This window comes from Neomonachus schauinslandi, chromosome 15 (genome assembly GCF_002201575.2).
Source record: "Neomonachus schauinslandi chromosome 15, ASM220157v2, whole genome shotgun sequence".
Lineage (NCBI taxonomy): Eukaryota > Metazoa > Chordata > Mammalia > Carnivora > Phocidae > Neomonachus > Neomonachus schauinslandi.
In genome coordinates this window covers 12,518,103-12,537,711 of record NC_058417.1, presented here as the reverse complement: position 1 = coordinate 12,537,711, position 19,609 = coordinate 12,518,103, and the positions used below count along the sequence as shown (strand labels likewise).

Below are 19,609 nucleotides of genomic sequence, written 5' to 3'. Positions count from 1 at the left end.
TCAACCGGTACCAAAAGATTGGGATCATTCCCTGCCTATTTTCAGACCACAATGCTTTGAAACTAGAACTCAATCACAAGAGGAAAGTCGGAAAGAACTCAAATACATGGAGGCTAAAGAGCATCCTACTGAAGAATGAATGGGTCAACCAGGAAATTAAAGAAGAATTAAAAAAATACATGGAAACCAATGAAAATGAAAACACAACTATTCAAAATCTTTGGGATGCAGCAAAGGCAGTCCTAAGAGAAAAGTATATAGCATTACAAGCCTTTCTCAAGAAACAAGAAAGGTCTCAAGTACACAACCTAACCCTCCACCTAAAGGAGCTGGAGAAAGAACAGCAAATAAAGCCTAAACCCAGAAGGAGAAGAGAAATAATAAAGATCAGAGCAGAAATCAATGAAATAGAAACTAAAAGAACAGTAGAACAGATCAACGAAACTAGGAGCTGGTTCTTTGAAAGAATTAATAAGATTGATAAACCCCTGGCCAGACTTATCAAAAAGAAAAGAGAAATGACCCAAATCAACAAAATCATGAATGAAAGAGGAGAGATCACAACCAACACCAAAGAAATACAAACAATTATAAGAACATATTATGAGCAACTCTATGCCAGCAAATTAGATAACCTGGAAGACATGGAGGCATTCCTAGAGATGTATCAACTACCAAAACTGAACCAGGAAGAAATAGAAAACCTGAACAGACCTATAACCACTAAGGAAATTGAAGCAGTCATCAAAAATCTCCCAAAAAACAAAAGCCCAGGGCCAGATGGTTTCCCAGGGGAATTCTACCAAACATTTCAAGAATTAATACCTATTCTTCTGAAACTGTTCCAAAAAATAGAAATGGAAGGAAAACTTCCAAACTCATTTTATGAGGCCAGCATTACCTTGATCCCAAAACCAGAGAAAGACCCCATCAAAAAGGAGAATTACAGACCAATATCCCTGATGAACATGGATGCAAAAATTCTCACCAAAATACTAGCCAACAGGATCCAACAGTACATTAAAAGGATTATTCACCACGACCAAGTGGGATTTATCCCTGGGCTGCAAGGTTGGTTCAACATCCGCAGATCAATCAACGTGATACAATACATTAACAAAAGAAAGAACAAGAATCATATGATCCTCTCAATAGATGCAGAAAAAGCTTTTGACAAAGTACAGCATCCTTTCTTGATCAAAACTCTTCAGAGTATAGGCATAGAGGGTACATACCTCAATATCATAAAAGCCATCTATGGAAAACCTACAGCGAATATCATTCTCAATGGGGAAAAACTGAGAGCTTTCCCCCTAAGGTCAGGAACGCGGCAGGGATGTCCACTATCACCACTGCTATTCAACATAGTATCGGAAGTCCTAGCCACAGCAATCAGACAACAAAAAGAAATCAAAGGCATCCAAATCGGCAAAGAAGAACTCAAACTCTCACTCTTTGCAGATGATATGATACTTTATGAGGAAAACCCCAAAGACTCCACCCCAAAACTGCTAGAACTCACAGGAATTCAGTCAAGTGGCAGGATATAAAATCAATGCACAGAAGTCAGTGGCATTCCTATACACCAACAACAAGACAGAAGAAAGAGAAATTAAGGAGTCGATCCCATTTACAATTGCACCCAAAACCATAAGATACCTAGGAATAAATCTAACCAAAGAGACAAAGGATCTGTACTCAGAAAACTATAAAATACTTATGAAAGAAATTGAGGAAGACACAAAGAAATGGAAAAACGTTCCATGCTCATGGATTGGAAGAACAAACATTGTGAAGATGTCAATGCTACCTAGAGCAATCTACACATTCAATGCAATCCCCATCAAAATACCATCCACTTTTTTCAAAGAAATGGAACAAATAATCCTAAAATTTATATGGAACCAGAAAAGACCCCGCATAGCCAGAGGAATGTTGAAAAAGAAGGGCAAAGCTGGCGGCATCACAATTCCGGACTTCCAGCTCTATTACAAAGCTGTCATCATCAAGACAGCATGGTACTGGCACAAAAACAGACACATAGATCAATGGAACAGAATAGAGAGCCCAGAAATGGACCCTCAACTCTATGGTCAACTCATCTTTGACAAAGCAGGAAAGAATGTCCAATGGAACAAAGACAGTCTCTTCAACAAATGGTGTTGGGAAAATTGGATAGCCACATGCAGAAGAATGAAACTGGACCATTTCCTTATACCACACACAAAAATAGACTCCAAATGGTTGAAAGACCTCAATGTGAGACAGGAATCCATCAAAATCCTAAAGGAGAACACAGGCAGCAACCTCTTTGACCTCAGCCGAAGCAACTTCTTCCTAGAAACATTGCCAAAGGCAAGGGAAGCAAGGGCAAGAATGAACTACTGGGACTTCATCAAGATAAAAAGCTTTTGCAAAGCAAAGGAAACAGTCAACAAAACCAAAAGACAACCGACAGAATGGGAGAAGATATTTCCAAATGACATATCAGATAAAGGGCTAGTATCCAAAATCTATAAAGAACTCATCAAACTCAACACCCAAAGAACAAAGAATCCAATCAAGAAATGGGCAGAAGACATGGACATTTTTCCAAAGAAGACATCCAAATGGCCAAGAGACACATGAAAAAGTGCTCAATATCGCTCGGCATCAGGGAAATCCAAATCAAAACCTCAATGAGATACCACCTCACACCAGTCAGAATGGCTAAAATTAATAAGTCAGGAAACGACAGATGTTGGCGGGGATGCGGAGAAACGGGAACCCTCCTACACTGTTGGTGGGAATGCAAGCTGGTGCAGCCACTCTGGAAAACAGTATGGAGGTTCCTCAAAAAGTTGAAAATAGAGCTACCATATGATCCAGCAATTGCACTACTGGGTATTTACCCCAAAGATACAAAAGTAGGGATCCGAAAGGGTACGCGCACCCTGATGTTTATAGCAGCAATGTCCACAACAGCCAAACTGTGGAAAGAGCCAAGATGTCCATCGACAGATGAATGGATAAAGAAGATGTGGTATATATACACAATGGAATATTATGCAGCCATCAAAAGGAATGAGATCTTGCCATTTGCAACGACGTGGATAGAACTGGAGGGTATTATGTTGAGCGAAATAAGTCAAACAGAGAAAGACATGTATCATATGACCTCACTGATATGAGGAATTCTTAATCTCAGGAAACAAACTGAGGATTGCTGGAGTGGGGGGTGGGGTGGGAGGGATGGGGTGACTGGGTGATAGACACTGGGGAGGGTATGTGCTCTGGTAAGCGCTGTGAATTGTGCAAGACTGCTGAATCTCAGATCTCTACCTCTGAAACAAATAATGCAATATATGTTAAGAAAAAAAAAGAAGAAGAAGAAGGTAGCAGGAGGGGAAGAATGAAGGGGGGGAAATCGGAGGGGTAGACGAACCATGAGAGACGATGGACTCTGAAAAACAAACTGAGGGTTCTAGAGGGGAGGGGGGTGGGAGGATGGGTTAGCCTGGTGATGGGTATTGAGGAGGGCACATTCTGCATGGAGCACTGGGTGTTATGCACAAACAATGAATCATGGAACACTACATCTAAAACTAATGATGTAATGTATGGGGATTAACATAAGAATAAAAAAAAACTAATGATGTAATGTATGGTGATTAACATAACAATAAAAAATTTTAAAAAAAGAAAGTTGTATCATTGAGTGGAATAAGCAAGCCACAAAACAGTGTGTATAATGTGATCCTATGTTTGAATGTTTGATCACAGGAAAGAAGCTGGGAGGCCTGTGCTGCACAGTGATGACATTGAAGTGCCTGGGTGTCCACGGTGAAAAGCGGTAACGAGCTGGTGGGTGACGCACCTGTGGCACCTAGGCCCGGCCAGCCCCGCACGCATGGCCCTCGCAGACTACCGCGGTGGTCCGGCGGCCCTCTGAGGCTGGGACTGGCCCGTCTCCCTCCTGCAGATGAAGACTGGGGTACAGAGCAGGAGGGACCTTTGCACAAGGTCACGTAGAGGGGGTAAGGAGTAGAGCTGGGATTTGAACCCAGGCATTCTGCTCAGGAGAGCGCATTCTCGTCAGGCCCCCTCACACCCTGTGTTGAATGTCTCTCTAATGTTTGAATTCTGCATACTAAACGTGCTATTTTTATAATCCTGAGAAAACAATAAGGAAGAGCACATGAGGGAGGGAGCAGGGAGTACTCACATGCTGATCGGAAAGGAATGCTGATTTTGCCCTGGATGCTGCTGATCACAACAATGTGGCCTTGTCGTCTTTTGATCATGGAGGGCAGGAGCGCTAGAGACAGAGAGCGGAGCTTTAGAGACGACTTTTCTTGTGGTCACGGCAGCTAACGCTGACAGGAGGTGACCTCGCTTATTATATGCACTCAGAGCCAGGGAGGTGACGGGGAAAGCTCCGCGGGGAGCACCACGCTGGTTGGAAGTCTCAGGCCTCCTGCACCCAGCAGACCACCAGCAGGAGGGAGGAGGCCAGCAGAACAGTGGGCAGGAGGCAAGGAGGGAGGGAGGCAGAAGCCCAGTCCCTAGGAACAGTCAGCTCGGTCCCCTTCTCTAGGGAGAGCCTCTCCCCTTGAGTGATATCTGTGGCTGGGCACAAAAATGTCCCCACTTTGTATGGGCTTCCAAACACCGTGAAAAGGAAATGGATGCAATGCTGTGCAGATAAGCTGTCACTGAGGAGAACACCCTGGTTTAAGGCTAGAAAGCAGATAAAAAAAATGCAAAGGAAAGCCTGGAGAAAACAAACCGCCAAGCTGTAATGCCAACACCTATTCCAGGGTAAAACAGACAGCGACGGGCAACGTCTGGCTAAAAAGCAATTGAGTAAAGTACGAAGGGTGCCAGCATACAGTGGTCTTTTTGCTTTTACTTCAGGACTACTACCTTTCGTTAGAGCAACTGGGCCAAAGTAGTTCGTCTCCATGACTTTCTTATCCACATCCGTGGCGGTGTCCACGATGGCGCCGCGGTAGCTGATGCCGGCATTGTTGAGGAGCACGTCCACATGGCCGAAGCGCTGCAGGATCTCCGCCGTTGCTGCAACAATGGCCCCAGGGTCGGCGAGGTCAAAGGTCACCGTGTAAGGCCGGTGTGTCTGCACCTGGTCAAAGAGGGCAGAAACCAGATGCACCTTCAGAGGGACAGGCATGTGAGCCATGTGTCCCTGCTCCGAGTGCCGCAAGCAGCCCACTGGGCGTGACGTGACCCAGGCTCTAGCACCGCTCTTCTGAAGAAACGTGGCCCGGAGCTTCCTGCGTCTGGTGCTCACACCCGACCTGGGCAACTTCTCCCCTGAACTGAAAATGAGTCGTAGAGCCAGGCTCCCCTGCCTGCCTCGGGCCAGCACCATGCTGTACGTTGTCATGACACTAAACAGTGCCCCTCCTGACAGGGGCTATCCTTCTCTGGCTGTCCTTTTTGTTCATTTGTTCATGAAACTTTTTTATAGATATCTCCTGTGTGCCAGGCACTGCGGACAGGGCAGAAAGCAAGACAGACATGGTTCCTGTCTTCCAGAAGCATACCGTCCAGTGAGGAAGACAAATTCTATAACTGTAAAGAATATCATGAAGAAGTATAAGATGCTAGAGAAATGAATAACTGAGCCATCTAACTTACAGGGCTTCCCAATGGACATGAGTTTAACAAGAGATTAAAAGGAGGGGTGGGGATGTGAAATCAGAGAAGACGGCAGAGTTGGAAGTGCCAGGAATCTGTCTTTCCACCTGGATGTTGTACTGGCAGAAACTCTCTGGAGCGACAATTTTGGAACTCTGGAGTCTAACTGAATGCTTGCAGCTTGCAGGGCAGTGCTTGCCTGGCAAATTATAGATAATTTTGGTCCATTCTACCTATCACCTTGGTGGTAGGCTTCCATCCCCCATCCCCGCATCCCTGTGGCAGGCAGCTATAGGAAAACCCATACTTCTGGGGCAGCGTGAAGGAGCCAAAATAGGCAATAAGGACCTTGTCTTTTAAAAATCAGGGTTCGGGTGCCTGGGTGGCTCAGTTGGTTGAGCGACTGCCTTCGGCTCAGGTCATGATCCTGGAGTCCCAGGATCGAGTCCCGCATCGGGCTCCCTGCTCGGCAGGGAGTCTGCTTCTCTCTCTGAACCTCCCTCCTCTCATGCTCTCTCTCTCTTTCTCTCTCTCAAATAAATAAATAAATAAAAATCTTTAAAAAAAAAAAAAAATCAGGGTTGTGTTCTGGTGATGGATCACTGAGGTGCGGCATGGAGGCAAGTTGAATTATTTTAACCACCACTGGCTAAAATGGTTTTCAATAGATTTAAAGGAGTTAACACCTGTTGTTTTGATATTCAAAAATATAAATAAATCCCCAGAAAACATACCTGAGGAAGCCCAGATGATGGACTTACCAAAGATTTTTAAAACAAAGGTCTTAAAAGATCCTCAAAGTGCTAAAGGAAGACATGGACAAAGGCAGAAAATTGATGTATAAAGAAAATGAGTATCATTAAAGAAATGCCATCAAAGAAACCAAATATAAAAAAAATTCTGGAGCTCAAAGTACAACTTCCGAAATGGAAAACACACTACAAGTATACAAAGCACATTTGAGCAAGAAGAGCGAAGCAGTGGAACGGAAGAAAGGACAACTGAAATTACTGAGTCTGAGAACAAGAAAAAAGAATGAGGAAAAGTAAACAGCGCCTAAGGGATCCTTGGGACACCATCAAGTGGATCAATAAACACACTGTGGGAATCTGAGGAGAACAGACAGAGAGACGGGTGGAAAGAATATCTGAAGAAATAATTGCTGAAAACTTCCCAAACTTTATGAAAGACATGAAAACTACACATTCAAGAAGCTCAACACCAAACTGGATAAATTCAGAGGCCCATATGGAGACACATTATAATCAGTCAAAAGACAAAAAAAAAAAAAAGAGAGAGAGAATCCTAAAAACATCAAGAGAGAACTACTCTAACATAAAAGGAATTCTCAGTAAGATGATGAGCTGATGTCTCATCAGAAACCTTGGAGGCCAGAAGACAGTGGGTTTATAAAAGGGTTGAAAGAAAAAAAAAACTGTTAACCAAGAATTCTGTATCTGGCACAACTATCCTTCAAAAAATGAGGGAGAAATTAAGATTCCCAGATGAACAAAAGCTGAGGGAGCTAGTTACCAGTAGACCTGCTCTGCCAGAAAGGCTAAAGGGAGTCCTTCAGGTTTGAAATGAAAGTAAGCTGGACAGTATAACTTGAAGCCATATGAAGATATAAAGATCTCTGGTAAAGTAAATACACGGGCAAGTATAAAAGCTACTATTGTTGTAATTTTGGCTTGTAACTCCACTTTTTACTTTCACCTTATTTAAAAGACAAATGTAGGGGCGCCTGGGTGGCTCAGTTGGTTGAGCGACTGCCTTCGGCTCAGGTCATGATCCTGGAGTCCCTGGATCGAGTCCCGCATCGGGCTTCCTGCTCGGCAGGGAGTCTGCTTCGTCCTCTGACCCTATCCCCTCTCATGTGTTCTCTCTCTCAAATAAATAAATAAAATCTTTAAAAAAAAAATAAAAGACAAATGTGTTTGAAAACTATTATTAATCTGTTAACGGGCCAAGCACTGTATGAAGATGTAACCTGTGATGTGAATAACAGAAATGGGGGAGGACAGAGCCGTAAAGCAGAAATTTTGTATGCTACGAATCCCCTTAGAAACCACACAACAATAGCTATAAAATATGCACATGAGGAAATGAGAAGGAAATCAAAAACATTTCACTACAAAAAAACCAACTGAACACAAAAGACAGTAATGTAGGAAGTGAGGGACAAAAAAAAGCTATAAAGCACACAGAAAACAAACAGCCAAATGGCAGAAGTTCCTCCTTACTAATAATTACTTTAAATATAAACAATTTAAACTTTCTCATCAAAACACTGATAGCTGGGGGGCGCCTGGGTGGCTCAGTTGGTTAAGCGACTGCCTTCGGCTCAGGTCATGATCCTGGAGTCCCGGGATCGAGTCCCGCATCGGGCTCCCTGCTCGGCAGGGAGTCTGCTTCTCCCTCTCCCACTCCCCGTTTGTGTTCCCTCTCTCGCTGTGTCTTTCTCTGTCAAATAAATAAATAAAATCTTTAAAAAAAAAAAAAAAAAAAAACACTGATAGCTGGAATATTTTTTCAAAATCCAACTATATGCTGTCTTTAAGAGACTCATTTTACATCCAAAGATACAATTAGGTTGAAAGTGAAAGGATGAAAAAAGGTCATTCCATGTAAATAATAACCAACAGAGAGCTGGAGTGGCTGTACTAATATCGGACAAAATAGGCTTTAAATCAGAAAAGGACAAAAGGACCAAAAAGGACATTATGTGCAGGCATACCTCAGAGACATTGTAGGTTTGGTTTCAGACTGCTACAGTACCGCAAATATCTCAATAAAGCAAGCCAGAGGAATTTTCTGGTTCCCCAGTAGATATAGAAGTTATCTTTACCCTATACTTAGTCTATTACTGTGCAATAGCATTATGTCTAACAAAACATACGTATCTTAATTTAACAATATTGCTATAAAGTGTGAGCCAACATCTGAACTTTCAGTGAGTTGTAATCGCTGATCACAGATCACCATAACAAATTAATAATGGAAGAGTCTGAAATATTATGAGAATTACCAGAATGTGACACAGAGACAGGACACAGAGACATGAGGTGGGCAAATGCTGTTGGAAAAATGGCACTGATAGACTAGATCAATACATGCTTGTCACAAAACCTTCAATTTGTAAAATACACCATATCGGCAAAGCACAATACAGTGAAACACAGTAAAATAAGGTAAGCCTGTAATAATAAAAAGGTATTCATTATAGCAAAAAAAAAAAGGTAGTTATTGTAAATATTTGTGTACCTAATAATAGACTCTTAAAATATATGAAGCAAAAATCAATAGAATTGAAGGGAGACATAGACAGTTCTATAATAATATTGTGATATTTCCATGTTCCATTTTCAAGAGTGGACAGAACAACCAATCAGAAGATCAATTACAAAATAGATGACCTGAATACTATAAACCAACAGGACTGAACAGACGTATATAGAACATCCCACCCGACAACAGCACGACACACGTTCTTCTCAAGCACACATGGAACATTCTCCAGGATAGACCACATGTTAGGCCACAAGACAAATGTTAACAGGCTGAAAAAGACAGATATCATTTAAAGCGTCTTCTTCAACCACAGTGTCATGAAGCTAGAAATCAGTAACAGAAGGTAAACTGGAAACCCAGTGGAAATTAAACAACACACTCTTAAAGAACCACTGACTCAAAAGAAATAACAAAGGAAATTAGAGACTATTCAGACACAAATGAAAATGAATACATAACATACCCAAAGTAATGGGATGCAGTGAAAGTAGTGGTAAGAGGGAAATTTATACTATGAATGCTTACATTTAAAAAAAAAAAAGATCTCAAATCAATAATATAACTTTACACGTTAGGGAACCGGAACAGAGTAAAACTAACCTGAAAGCTAGCAGAGGAAGGAAATAAAGATTAGAGAGGAGATAAAAATAGAAAGTAGAAATAAAGAAAATCATGAAACCAAAAGTTGGTTCTTTGAAAAGATCGACAAATTGAGAAACCATTAGCTAGACAAAGAAAGAGAGGATAGAGCGGGTCCCTACCTAGACAAAAAAGGTTATAATACAATGAACAATTGTATGCCCACAAATAAGATAACCTAGAAGAATTGAACAAATTCCTTGAAACGCACAAATTACCTGACTCAAGAAGAAATAGAAAAATCTCAGCAGACACAGAACAGTTAGAGAGATTGAAGCAATAACCTAAAACCTCCCAACAAAGGAATGTCAGACAGCAAATGGCTTCACTGGTGAATTATTTTACCAAACTTTAAAGAAGAATTAACACCAACACTTCTCATACTCTTCCAAAAAACTGAAGAAGGAGAGAACACTTCTTAACTCAATTCTGAGAGGCCAGAATTACTCTGATACCAAGTCCAGATAAAGACATCACAAGAAAATTACAGACCAATATCCTTTATGAATACAGATGCTAAAATCCTCAACAAAATACTAGCAAATCAAATTCAACAGCATACTGAAAAGATTATTCACCATGAACAAGTGAGATTTATCCTAGGAATGCAGGGGTGGTTCAAATCAATCAGTATATCACATCAATAGAACAAAGGAAAAAATTACATCATCATCTCAATTGATGCAAAAAAGAGATTTGACAAATTCCAACCACCCTTTAATGATAAAAACCCAGAAAACCAGGAATGCAGGGGAAAGTCCACAACATGGTAAAGGATGTTTATGAAAAACCTACAGCTAATATATGTTCAATGGTGTAAGATAGGAAGTGTTCCCCATATGACCAAGAACCAGACAAGGATGCTTGCTTTCATGTAGGTATTCAACACGGTACTAGGGTTGTAATCAGAGCACTTACACAAGAACAAGAAATAAAAGGCACCCATATTGGACAGGAAAAGGTACAACTTTTCACAGATGGCAGGATCCCATATATAGGAAATCCCGAGGAATCCAGAGAAAGCCACAGAGCTAATGTAAGTCAGCTTAGCAGAGTTGCAGTTACCACAACAACACACACACACCAGCTATATCTCTATACACCAGCAATGAATAATCTGAAAAGGAAATTAGGAAAGCAAAATTTAGTTAGGAATAAATCAAACTAAAAAGGTCAAATTTTTGTATGCTAAACACTACAAAACATTGCTGATAGAAATGAAAGAAAACCTAAGTACATGCAAAGACATCTCACGTTCACGGACTGGAAGACTTAACACTGTTAAGTAGTCAATACTACCCAAAGTGATCTACAGATTCAATGCTAGCCCTATCAAAATAATTGCACGTTTTGGAGGAAATAGGAAAAAAAATCCTAAAATCCATATGGAATCTCAAAGGTCCCCGCATAACCAAAACAATATTGAAAAAAAAAAAAAAGGAACACGGCTGGAAGAGTCACACTTCCTGATCTCAAAACTTACTGCAAAGCTACAGCAGACAGTGTGGGAATGGCATAAAGACAGACACACAGACCAGTGAAATAGGATGGACAGCCCAGAAATAAATGCTCGCATACACGGCCAAATGACTGTTGACAGGGGTGCCAAGACCATTCAAGCAGGAAAGAACAATCTTTTCAACAACTGGTGGGTGCTGGGAAAACTGGATATATACATGCAAAAGAATGAAGTTGTGGGGCGCCTGGGTGGCTCAGTTGTTAAGCGTCTGCCTTTGGCTCAGGTCATGACCCCAGGGTCCTGGGATCAAGCCCTGCATTGGGCTCTCTGCTCAGTGGGGAGCCTGCTTCTCCCTCTCCCACTCCCCCTGCTTGTGTTCCCTCTCTCGCTGTCTCTCTCTCTGTCAAATAAATAAAAATCTTAAAAAAAAAAAAAAAATGAAGTTGAAACCTTACCTAACACCGTATACAAAAATTAAATCAAGTGGATCAAAGACCTAAATGTTGGGAGTTAAAATTACACTTTTAGAATAAAACATTGGGGAAAATCTTCATAACATCAGATGTGGCAACAACCTCATGGGTATGACACCACAAGTACAGTCAACAAAAATAAACTGGGCTTCATCAAAAATAAAAAACTTTTCAGTGGCTCAGTTGGTTGGGCATCTGACTCTTGATTTTGGCTCAGGTCATGATCTCGGGGTCGAGAGATTGAGCCCCGGATCAAGCTCTGCACTCAGCATGGAGTCTGCTAGAGACTCTTTCTCTCGCTCTCCGTCTGCCCCTCCACCTGCTCGTGTGTGCGCGTGCTCTGTCTCTCAAATGAATAATAAAATCTTACGTGTGCTCTCTCAAATGAATAATAAAATCTTTATTGAAAAAAAATAAAACTTGGGGCGCCGGGGTGGCTCAGTCGCTTAAGCGTCTGCCTTCGGCTCAGGTCATGATCCCGGAGTCCTGGGATCGAGCCCCGCATCAGGTTCCCTGCTCAGTAAGGAGTCTGCTTCTCCCTCTCCCCCTGCTTGTGCTCTCTCTCTCTCAAATAAATAAATAAATAAATAATCTAAAAAAAAAAAGTAAAACTTTTCTGCATCAAAGGATACTGTCAAACAAAGTGGAAAGACAATCTATTGAATGAGAAAAAATATTTGCAAATCACAGATCTGATAAAGGATTACTATCCAGAATATATACACAACTAAACTCAACAACAAAAACAACCAATCTGATTTAAAAAGACAGGAGAAGGACTTGAAAAAACATTCCTCCAAAGAAGACATCTAAATGGTCAGTAAGCACATGAAGAGATGCTCAACATCATTTGTAATTAGAGAAATGCAACTCAGAACCACAATGAGATACCATATTATATCTCCTAGGATGGGTACAATTAAAAAACAAAGAGAAAAGAACAAGTGTTGGCAAGAATGTGGAGAAAGAAAAACCCTTGTGTGGTGCTGGTGGGAATGTAAAATGGTAGAGCTGCTGAGGAAAACAGATGACAATTCTTCAAAAGGTTATACATAAAACTACCCTATGACCCAGCCATTCCACTCCTAGCTGTATATTCAAAAAATTGAAAGCAGGGACTCAAACAGATAATGTGTACAACTATGTTCACTGCAGCATTATTCACAATAGCCAAAAGACGGAAACTCTAGTGTACGTCAACAAAGTAATGGATAAATCAAAATGTGGTATATATGTACACTGGAATAAAACTCCACCATAAAATGGAATGGAAGTTTGATACATGCTACAATATAGATGAACCCTGAAGACACAGTGCGTGGTGAAAGAGCCAGACATAGAGGGACAAATATTATATTGTCCACTTATATAAGGTATCTAGAATAGGCAAATACATAGAAAGACAGTAGAATAGACACTTTTCCAGGCACTGGGGAGAGGGGAGGAAGACTGAATTATTGTTAATAGGTACAGAATTTTTGTTGGGGATGATAAGTATAGAAAGTGGTGATAGTTGTATACATTCTGAATGTGTTTAATGCCACTGAGTTGTACACCAAGAAATGGTTAAATTGATTAATACTATGATACGTATATTTTATTTATATATATATATCTTTATATGCATATAAGTACTACGTTATGTATATTTTTCCACAATTAAAATTTTAGAAGTCATGGCCAACCTCCCCCCCATCTCCCCACCGTAGAGAGATGAATAGGTATCAACCAGGTAAAGGGGGAGCGGAAGCATTCACGGAGGGAATGGCCTAAACTCAGTGGCAGAGCTGGGATCTGAACCGTGCGACAGTTCACCCTCCTCAGGCAATGGAGACCTGCTATCTCCTCAGATGCCTGCAGATGATAGCCTGCACCTCTGGCCCGCGGAAAACACACCCCTGGGCTCACCTTGGTGGCCAGAGAAGCAGCAAGTTCTTCGGTGAGCTCTTCCAGGGCCTCCCGGTTTCGGCCGCAGAGCACCAGCTTAGCACCCGCAGTGTAGAAGACTCTGGCGCATTCTAAGGGAGGGAGAAAGAACCTTGACAGCTGAGGAAATTCAATGCCTTTCTTCCCTAGTGCAGGTCAGTCCAAACTCACTCCGTGTTTCAGAGCATGAACTTGTTTCTTCATGCACTGCACACATGTGTATTCGCCCCTGCTGTGGATGAGGTGTGGAGCTAGGAGTTAAGGCCCCAGTGATGAATGAGCCCCGCTGCTGCCCTAGGAGAGCTCACATCGATGGTATGGCAGACACCAAGGCAAGAGGAAGGCCAGGAACAGTGGACAGATTTGTTAGGTACCGTGCTCAGAACTTTCCATAACGATCTTTAGCTCTGAACAACCCTGGGGGCATTACCCCCTTTCTCACAGCTGAGGAAGCTCAGAAAGGTCAAGTGATGTGCTCAACAATCAGGCAGCACCAGCCATTTATGAAGCTGTGGTCTGCCGAGGTCTGTGTTCTGGCACAATCTAGGCTGTTTCCCAAGTCACTGCAATGCAGCAGGTATAGATCTACAGGGCATGCTTACATGGTTTGTACAAGCCCAGGGGGCACAGGACTCTGTTGAGAAAGGATGGGGGGGCCTGAGGGGCTGTTTCTCTGGAAAGTGCTCAAGGCTAAGGGAGCAGAGTTTGCAAAGCAACCGGGGGGCCACGGAAAGATACATCTGGGACACAGAGCAGAGAGTCTGCCAGCCTTGCCCCAGGCTGGGAAATGACAAACAAATGTGAAGAGCTGAGGCGTGTGGAGTGTCGACAGCTGCGAAGGCCCAGTACGGGAGGATGCAGTTTAAAAGGCTCCCTCCCACTGGGTGAGAAGGAAGGGGACTGGTGGAGATCAGGCTCTGCTGAATCCACTCCAACATTCCAGGTGACATCAACTGAGACCGGGGTACCTCCTATTAGTCAGTGTTCTTTTGGTGGCAAGAAAAGAGACCCAACTCCCACTGGGACAAAGCAAAAAGAGATTTATCAGGAGGATGCTGGGATTGCTCCAGAATTAAGGGAAAAGAGCTGAGTGGCCAAGACTCAGGAGGGACAGGAGTGGTGGCCGCCCAGGGCCACTGGCAGCAGGACCCAGGCTCTCTCAGGGCTGGCAGGGCCTTTTCTCCACTTCGTCTCCCCGGCCTGGCTTCCCTCCAAGATGAGAATGGGGCTGCAGGCAGCTCTGAGTCACATCAACACAGCTTCCCCACCAGACAGGAGAGGGGTCTCTGACTCAGGCAAGCTCTGCTGCCGAAATGCCAGGAAGGGTGGGCCGGCATCTCGAGGACGACGCCAGCAAGGGTCACAGGCAAATCCCTGGGAGGGGAGACCTCCAGAACCGGGGCTAACCTGTGGGGGAGACGGAGGTGAGGGCCTCTTGCTTCTTGCTTGCTCTGAGCCCAGACACGGCCTGACTGAATGCTCGGTGCCCTGAAAACATACAGCTTGTGAAAAGCAGTGCAGCCCAGTGGTCAGGGGACTGGACTCGAACTCGACCGCCCACGTCCAGTGCCGGCCTTGGTCACTTCCTGGTTCTGTGATCATGGGTAAGTTATAACCTCTGTGTGTCTCACTTTCCTCTTCTATAGAATGCAGGTAAAAACAGCACTGGGACTGAATGACTAGAAGTCAATACAATACAGTAGAGAAAAAGCACTACAGAAAAAAGCACCACAGAAGTGCTCACTGTTTTCATGTTTCTAAGCTGCCTTTTTAAAACGTTCTAACAACTGACTATTGGTGAAAACTGAAACCCGAGGGTTTAAAGAGGCACTGCCTATCCACACCTTTGGGCTGGTCTCCCTCAAACACCCACGGGCAGGTCCACACAGACCCCTCCGCCCCCAGCTGACCAGGCAGCCAGAGCACCCCCACCTCGTCCAGGGCCGAATCTCAGAGGCTCAGAGTCGGGTGGTGTCTCGTACCCCAACTCAGAGAAAGGACAGGCTTGCCCTGGGAGCCGTGAGGCCAGTGGTTGAGGGATCAAGCCTGTCACTTCCCGGCTGGGAGCGGAGGACGGTGTAGGGTCCAGGCAGGGTGTACTGGTCTGACAGCCCTTCCCCCACAAAAGCGCCAAAAGCTAGAAGGGTTCAAAACAGGAGGGGAGAACAAACTCCAGCATCCTTCAGGAAACCACAAAGTTCTTTGACGTCTGGATTGTCTCATGGTGCAAAGCCTTGTCTGTTCACTCTACGGCTCCTCCTTTAGTTCCTCTTACAGCTTTCACATACCATCCCCAGACCAGCACCTCTTGGCGTGTCTCCAGGCGGAATTTTCGGGAAGGATGTGCTAAGTGGACTAAATCAAGACATTTTCAGGTGTGGTGTATCACCTTCCTTGAAGATTTGGCTGGTTTGTTCTCTGGCTCATCCTGACAGAAGGCACAAGCCCAGAAAGAGCTGCAGCCCCTGCTCTGCTTGTCCCTGGACGGTCCGGTTGGGGTGTCAGCCCCTGCGCAGCCCGCCTTGCTGTGCTTCCTCAGCCAGGCAGCAAACGCCTCGCAGGGATGGGGGTGGCAGCTGCACTCAAAGCCAGATGCCAGCATTCCTGAGGCTAGAGCTGCTCGTGTGGTTTACTAACTCATTCCCAAAGAGAGGAATCTCAGGCATGTCTGGCTTCCTCACCCCATTTCATCCTGATGTGACTGACACAACAGACATTTTGTGGGGTGTCACCAAGCAGTGCAGACACAGAGAACCAAAGGTGGGGAGAGGCACATTAGTACCCAAACAACTTCTGGAAGACGGTCACGTACATTCTGCTTAAGCTTTGCTTCCTAGCACAGCCAAACAGGGAGGAAATTGAAGTCCGTGTAGGGAGCGACAGAAATGAAAACAACAGATTGCAAGGATTCCATTTTCATTTCTTGAGAAAGCTGACACAGGGAGGCAGGAGGGTCAAGGGAAAAAGGAGAACAGTCCCAAAGTACCATTTATCTAGCTAGGGCTGCCAGATGATTTTCCAGCACTGCCGGCACTCCTGGCCTGTTCAATCAAGAGAGTTATTCACGACCTCAGGGCTCAAGCTGGCTAAAGTGGTTATCCAGAACATTCTGTCCCTCTAGTCAATGGTCTTACTGTTTTATAAGGATAAGCTCGTGTAGCTTAAATATACAAAATAGGAGACAAAACAGGAGAAATACACAAAGCTGTCTGAAGATTTATCACATAATCCAGGCTTTCAGACCGGCTGACAGGGCAGGCAGAGCAGAGCCACCAAGGGCAACTCACGCTCTTCCTCCTCCGAAAGCTGAGGGGCAGCAGCGCCTCCTTGGTGGTGGCCACCCACAGGGGCGTCTGTCCTTGAGACGGGTGGTGAAGAATCCACTCCTGTTCTATCTGGCCAGAGGGGGAAGAGATCCATGGACTCTTGTCTTTCAGATGTGAAATGGGGCAGCGTATAAGCAGAGTGATTTGGAATCTGGGAAATGGCTGACCTAATATATGATAGAAATACACACACACACACACACACAGGTTTTGATTTTTTTTTCAATTATATTGTCTATTCCCTTCACAGTCTTGGTTTCCGGAAGAAGAGATATGGAATGACCAAGAGGACAGTGTCTTTCTCCAATATTCACATATTGGAGCACGTGCAAGTCACCATCCCAGCCAGCTCTCAAATACTCTTCAAGGACTTTAAAAAAAAAAAAAAGCTTCTCTCTGAGATCAAGAGAAGTGGCTGCTGACTACCCTATATATAGTAGCTGAGTAAGGTCAGAGGACTGACAGTGGCAAAGGGCCTGGAGGCAGCTGTCCCCACGCAGGTCTGGGTATCTAATGACAGGCCCAGGGTTCACCCGCAGAGACCTCACCTAAAACATCAGAGCGGCGTACAAATGAATCCATGCTTTCCCAGGCTCCCCCCAGCTGACTGCAAGCCACTTCCTCTGCAGACAAGGCCCCATCTGCTCCTTTATGTTCCTCCAACACCCAAGCTCTTCCTAGCCCTGCATGACCACGCTGCTCCCTGTTCTGGGCTTGTCTGCAATGCCCTCCTTGCTGGCCCATGCTTTCCTGTCCCTGGCCGTCTCCCCCGCAGGGGAGACAAGACAGAGTCCTGCAGTCAGACCTGGGGTTTGAATCTAGAAGTCCTAGGGCAAATCTCTGCATCTTAGCTGTGAGCATTCGGTGAACTCAAGTGCGAGGCAGCACGTGCCCCTCCCGGGCCTGGATGGGAACACCCATTACGGAAATGTCAGTACCCTGAGATAAGTCCTGGCTGCTCTCCATCGGACTGTGAACTCCCTGAGGGAAGGGGCCCTGTCTTTCCTTGGTTTGTCCCAGCACTTGGCCCAGAGCCTCCCAAATGGGAGACGCTCCATCAGCGCTGGCTGTGCTTCTCCCAACCAAAAGATGCAGCAAGGATGGGTCTACCACAGTCCTGGGTGCCTCTCCGCCTTCTTCCATGGCACCGAGCGCTGCTGTGGTTGGTACGTGTGCAGATGCTGAGGAGGAGGAAGCGACACGCAACATGCCTGCGTTTGCCAAAGTCCGTGTACATGTGTGGAAGCGAAATGACAGCAGCTCTGCAAACTCATCTGTGAGGCCGGGGGTGGTGACTGACTCTGGGCCTGTGTCCCAGAATACAATGCCTGGCCCCCAGAGGCTCACCGTGTGCAGCAACTCAGATGGAACTCCCTGGAAGAACCGAGTATCTGAAGTACTACGTGTTCTGTTCCCGACCCTGCCCAGGCCATGCTCAGGGTACAGCTGGAGGCGCAACCCCAGGGAGAGGAAGGGGAGGGGAAGGGGACCCCAAGGCTGTGAACTGGGGACGCTCGCTGAAGCCAGGAAAACGCACGCTTCGTCTGGCCCTCACAGACGTAACAGTGTTTTTTAAGTCAGTTGCCATATCTGACAATTGGGAGCCTTCACATAAAAACCCCAATTTCCACAACTAGCTGGAGCGGAGTAAGGCGGCCCCCTTAGATGAGACACGGAGTCTCCAGTTTGCCAGAGTCTTCCTCATGGCTTTCGCCTCCCAACACTGATGCTGATCAAAGTCAGGGGCCGGTTCTCATCACACTTAAGCTCTCGCCTTTTGCACATGGACCAGGGACAGTGACATGCTCTCGTTCCCAAGTCACCGAGCCCGCTTCACTTACTTGCACCCGTGCCGCGGAGGAGCTGCTCCCCTTGCCTTGGGCAGGTGCCCTGCCCCCCGCCCCCCGCCAGCACTGCCCCCAGGACCCACCTCGCCCCAGGCCTGAGGTAGCACCCGTGATGACCACCACGGCGTTCCGCAGGTAGGCGTTCGTGCGCATCCGCTGCAGCAGCTTGAAGAGGCTGAAGACGCCCACACAGCCAAACAGCAGGGGCAGGATGGCCGTGGAGGTAATAAAGTCCATGAGCCTCACCTTCAGCAGACTCTTCCTGAAGGAACCCAAATCAAATGAAGTTGTGACAAAACAGGAAAACTCAAGGCACTTGCCAGCCCTCCTCCCCCTAGACTGATACAGAGCGCAGATCTCTCTTGGGCGGATTTCAGCTCTGAGCCCAGCAACTATCTTCCTAAGGCCCTGGGCTCCATGCCGACTGCTCAGCACCGTGGACTTGCTTTCTCTCATCTGACCGACACGAGCAGACAGCAAAGCCACAGGCCTTGCGATGCCTCTCAGAGGCGCACAGCGACCCCAGGACAAGCTGAAAGAGTCATTCAGCGCGGGACCCAGTTACCCATGAGTGTGACGGGAGGCTCTGGCAATATCCACACTCACCTGATTCTCCTTCCGAAACCTATTTAGGGGGACTTAGCGACACCCATTATCATTCTCAACCCCTATTTGTGAAACTAGAAAACATTTTTAAAAAGGAAAAAGAACACCATACCAATTCTTCTACTCCTCCCTAAGCACATGGATGTTTCTGGGTGGGGTGTGCCCTGGATGGTGTCTGCGATGGCCCACAAATGTCCTCCTGGCCACAGGCCTCACAGACACACAGAGGGAATTCAGAGCAGAGGGGAGCTGCCTTTTGCCACAGACTGAGGCCGGGAAGCGGGATGCCCTGCCACGCACTGTGGCGTGTTCTCACTCAGCATTCGCCAGGGAGCCATGGTCAGCCACATGAAATCAGGAGGCTACGGGAGCTTCTCTGCAACACTGGCAGTCAATTCTTAG

General features: G+C 45.3%; 1 protein-coding gene across 3 annotated transcripts in view; it reads right to left on the bottom strand.

The window, feature by feature from the left end:
• DHRS7B (dehydrogenase/reductase 7B) overlaps positions 1 to 19,609 on the bottom strand; it is a 71,932-nt gene that overhangs the window by 14,129 nt on the left and 38,194 nt on the right. For all 3 annotated transcript variants that reach the window (XM_044921481.1, XM_021694596.2, XM_021694597.1), the window contains exons 2-5: positions 18,685 to 18,863; positions 13,411 to 13,520; positions 4,906 to 5,122; positions 4,205 to 4,297 (exon numbers count right to left, since the gene is read on the bottom strand). In XM_044921481.1, coding sequence (XP_044777416.1) covers positions 4,205 to 4,297; positions 4,906 to 5,122; positions 13,411 to 13,520; positions 18,685 to 18,863 — 599 coding nt within the window. The remainder of the gene's footprint in view (positions 1 to 4,204; positions 4,298 to 4,905; positions 5,123 to 13,410; positions 13,521 to 18,684; positions 18,864 to 19,609) is intronic.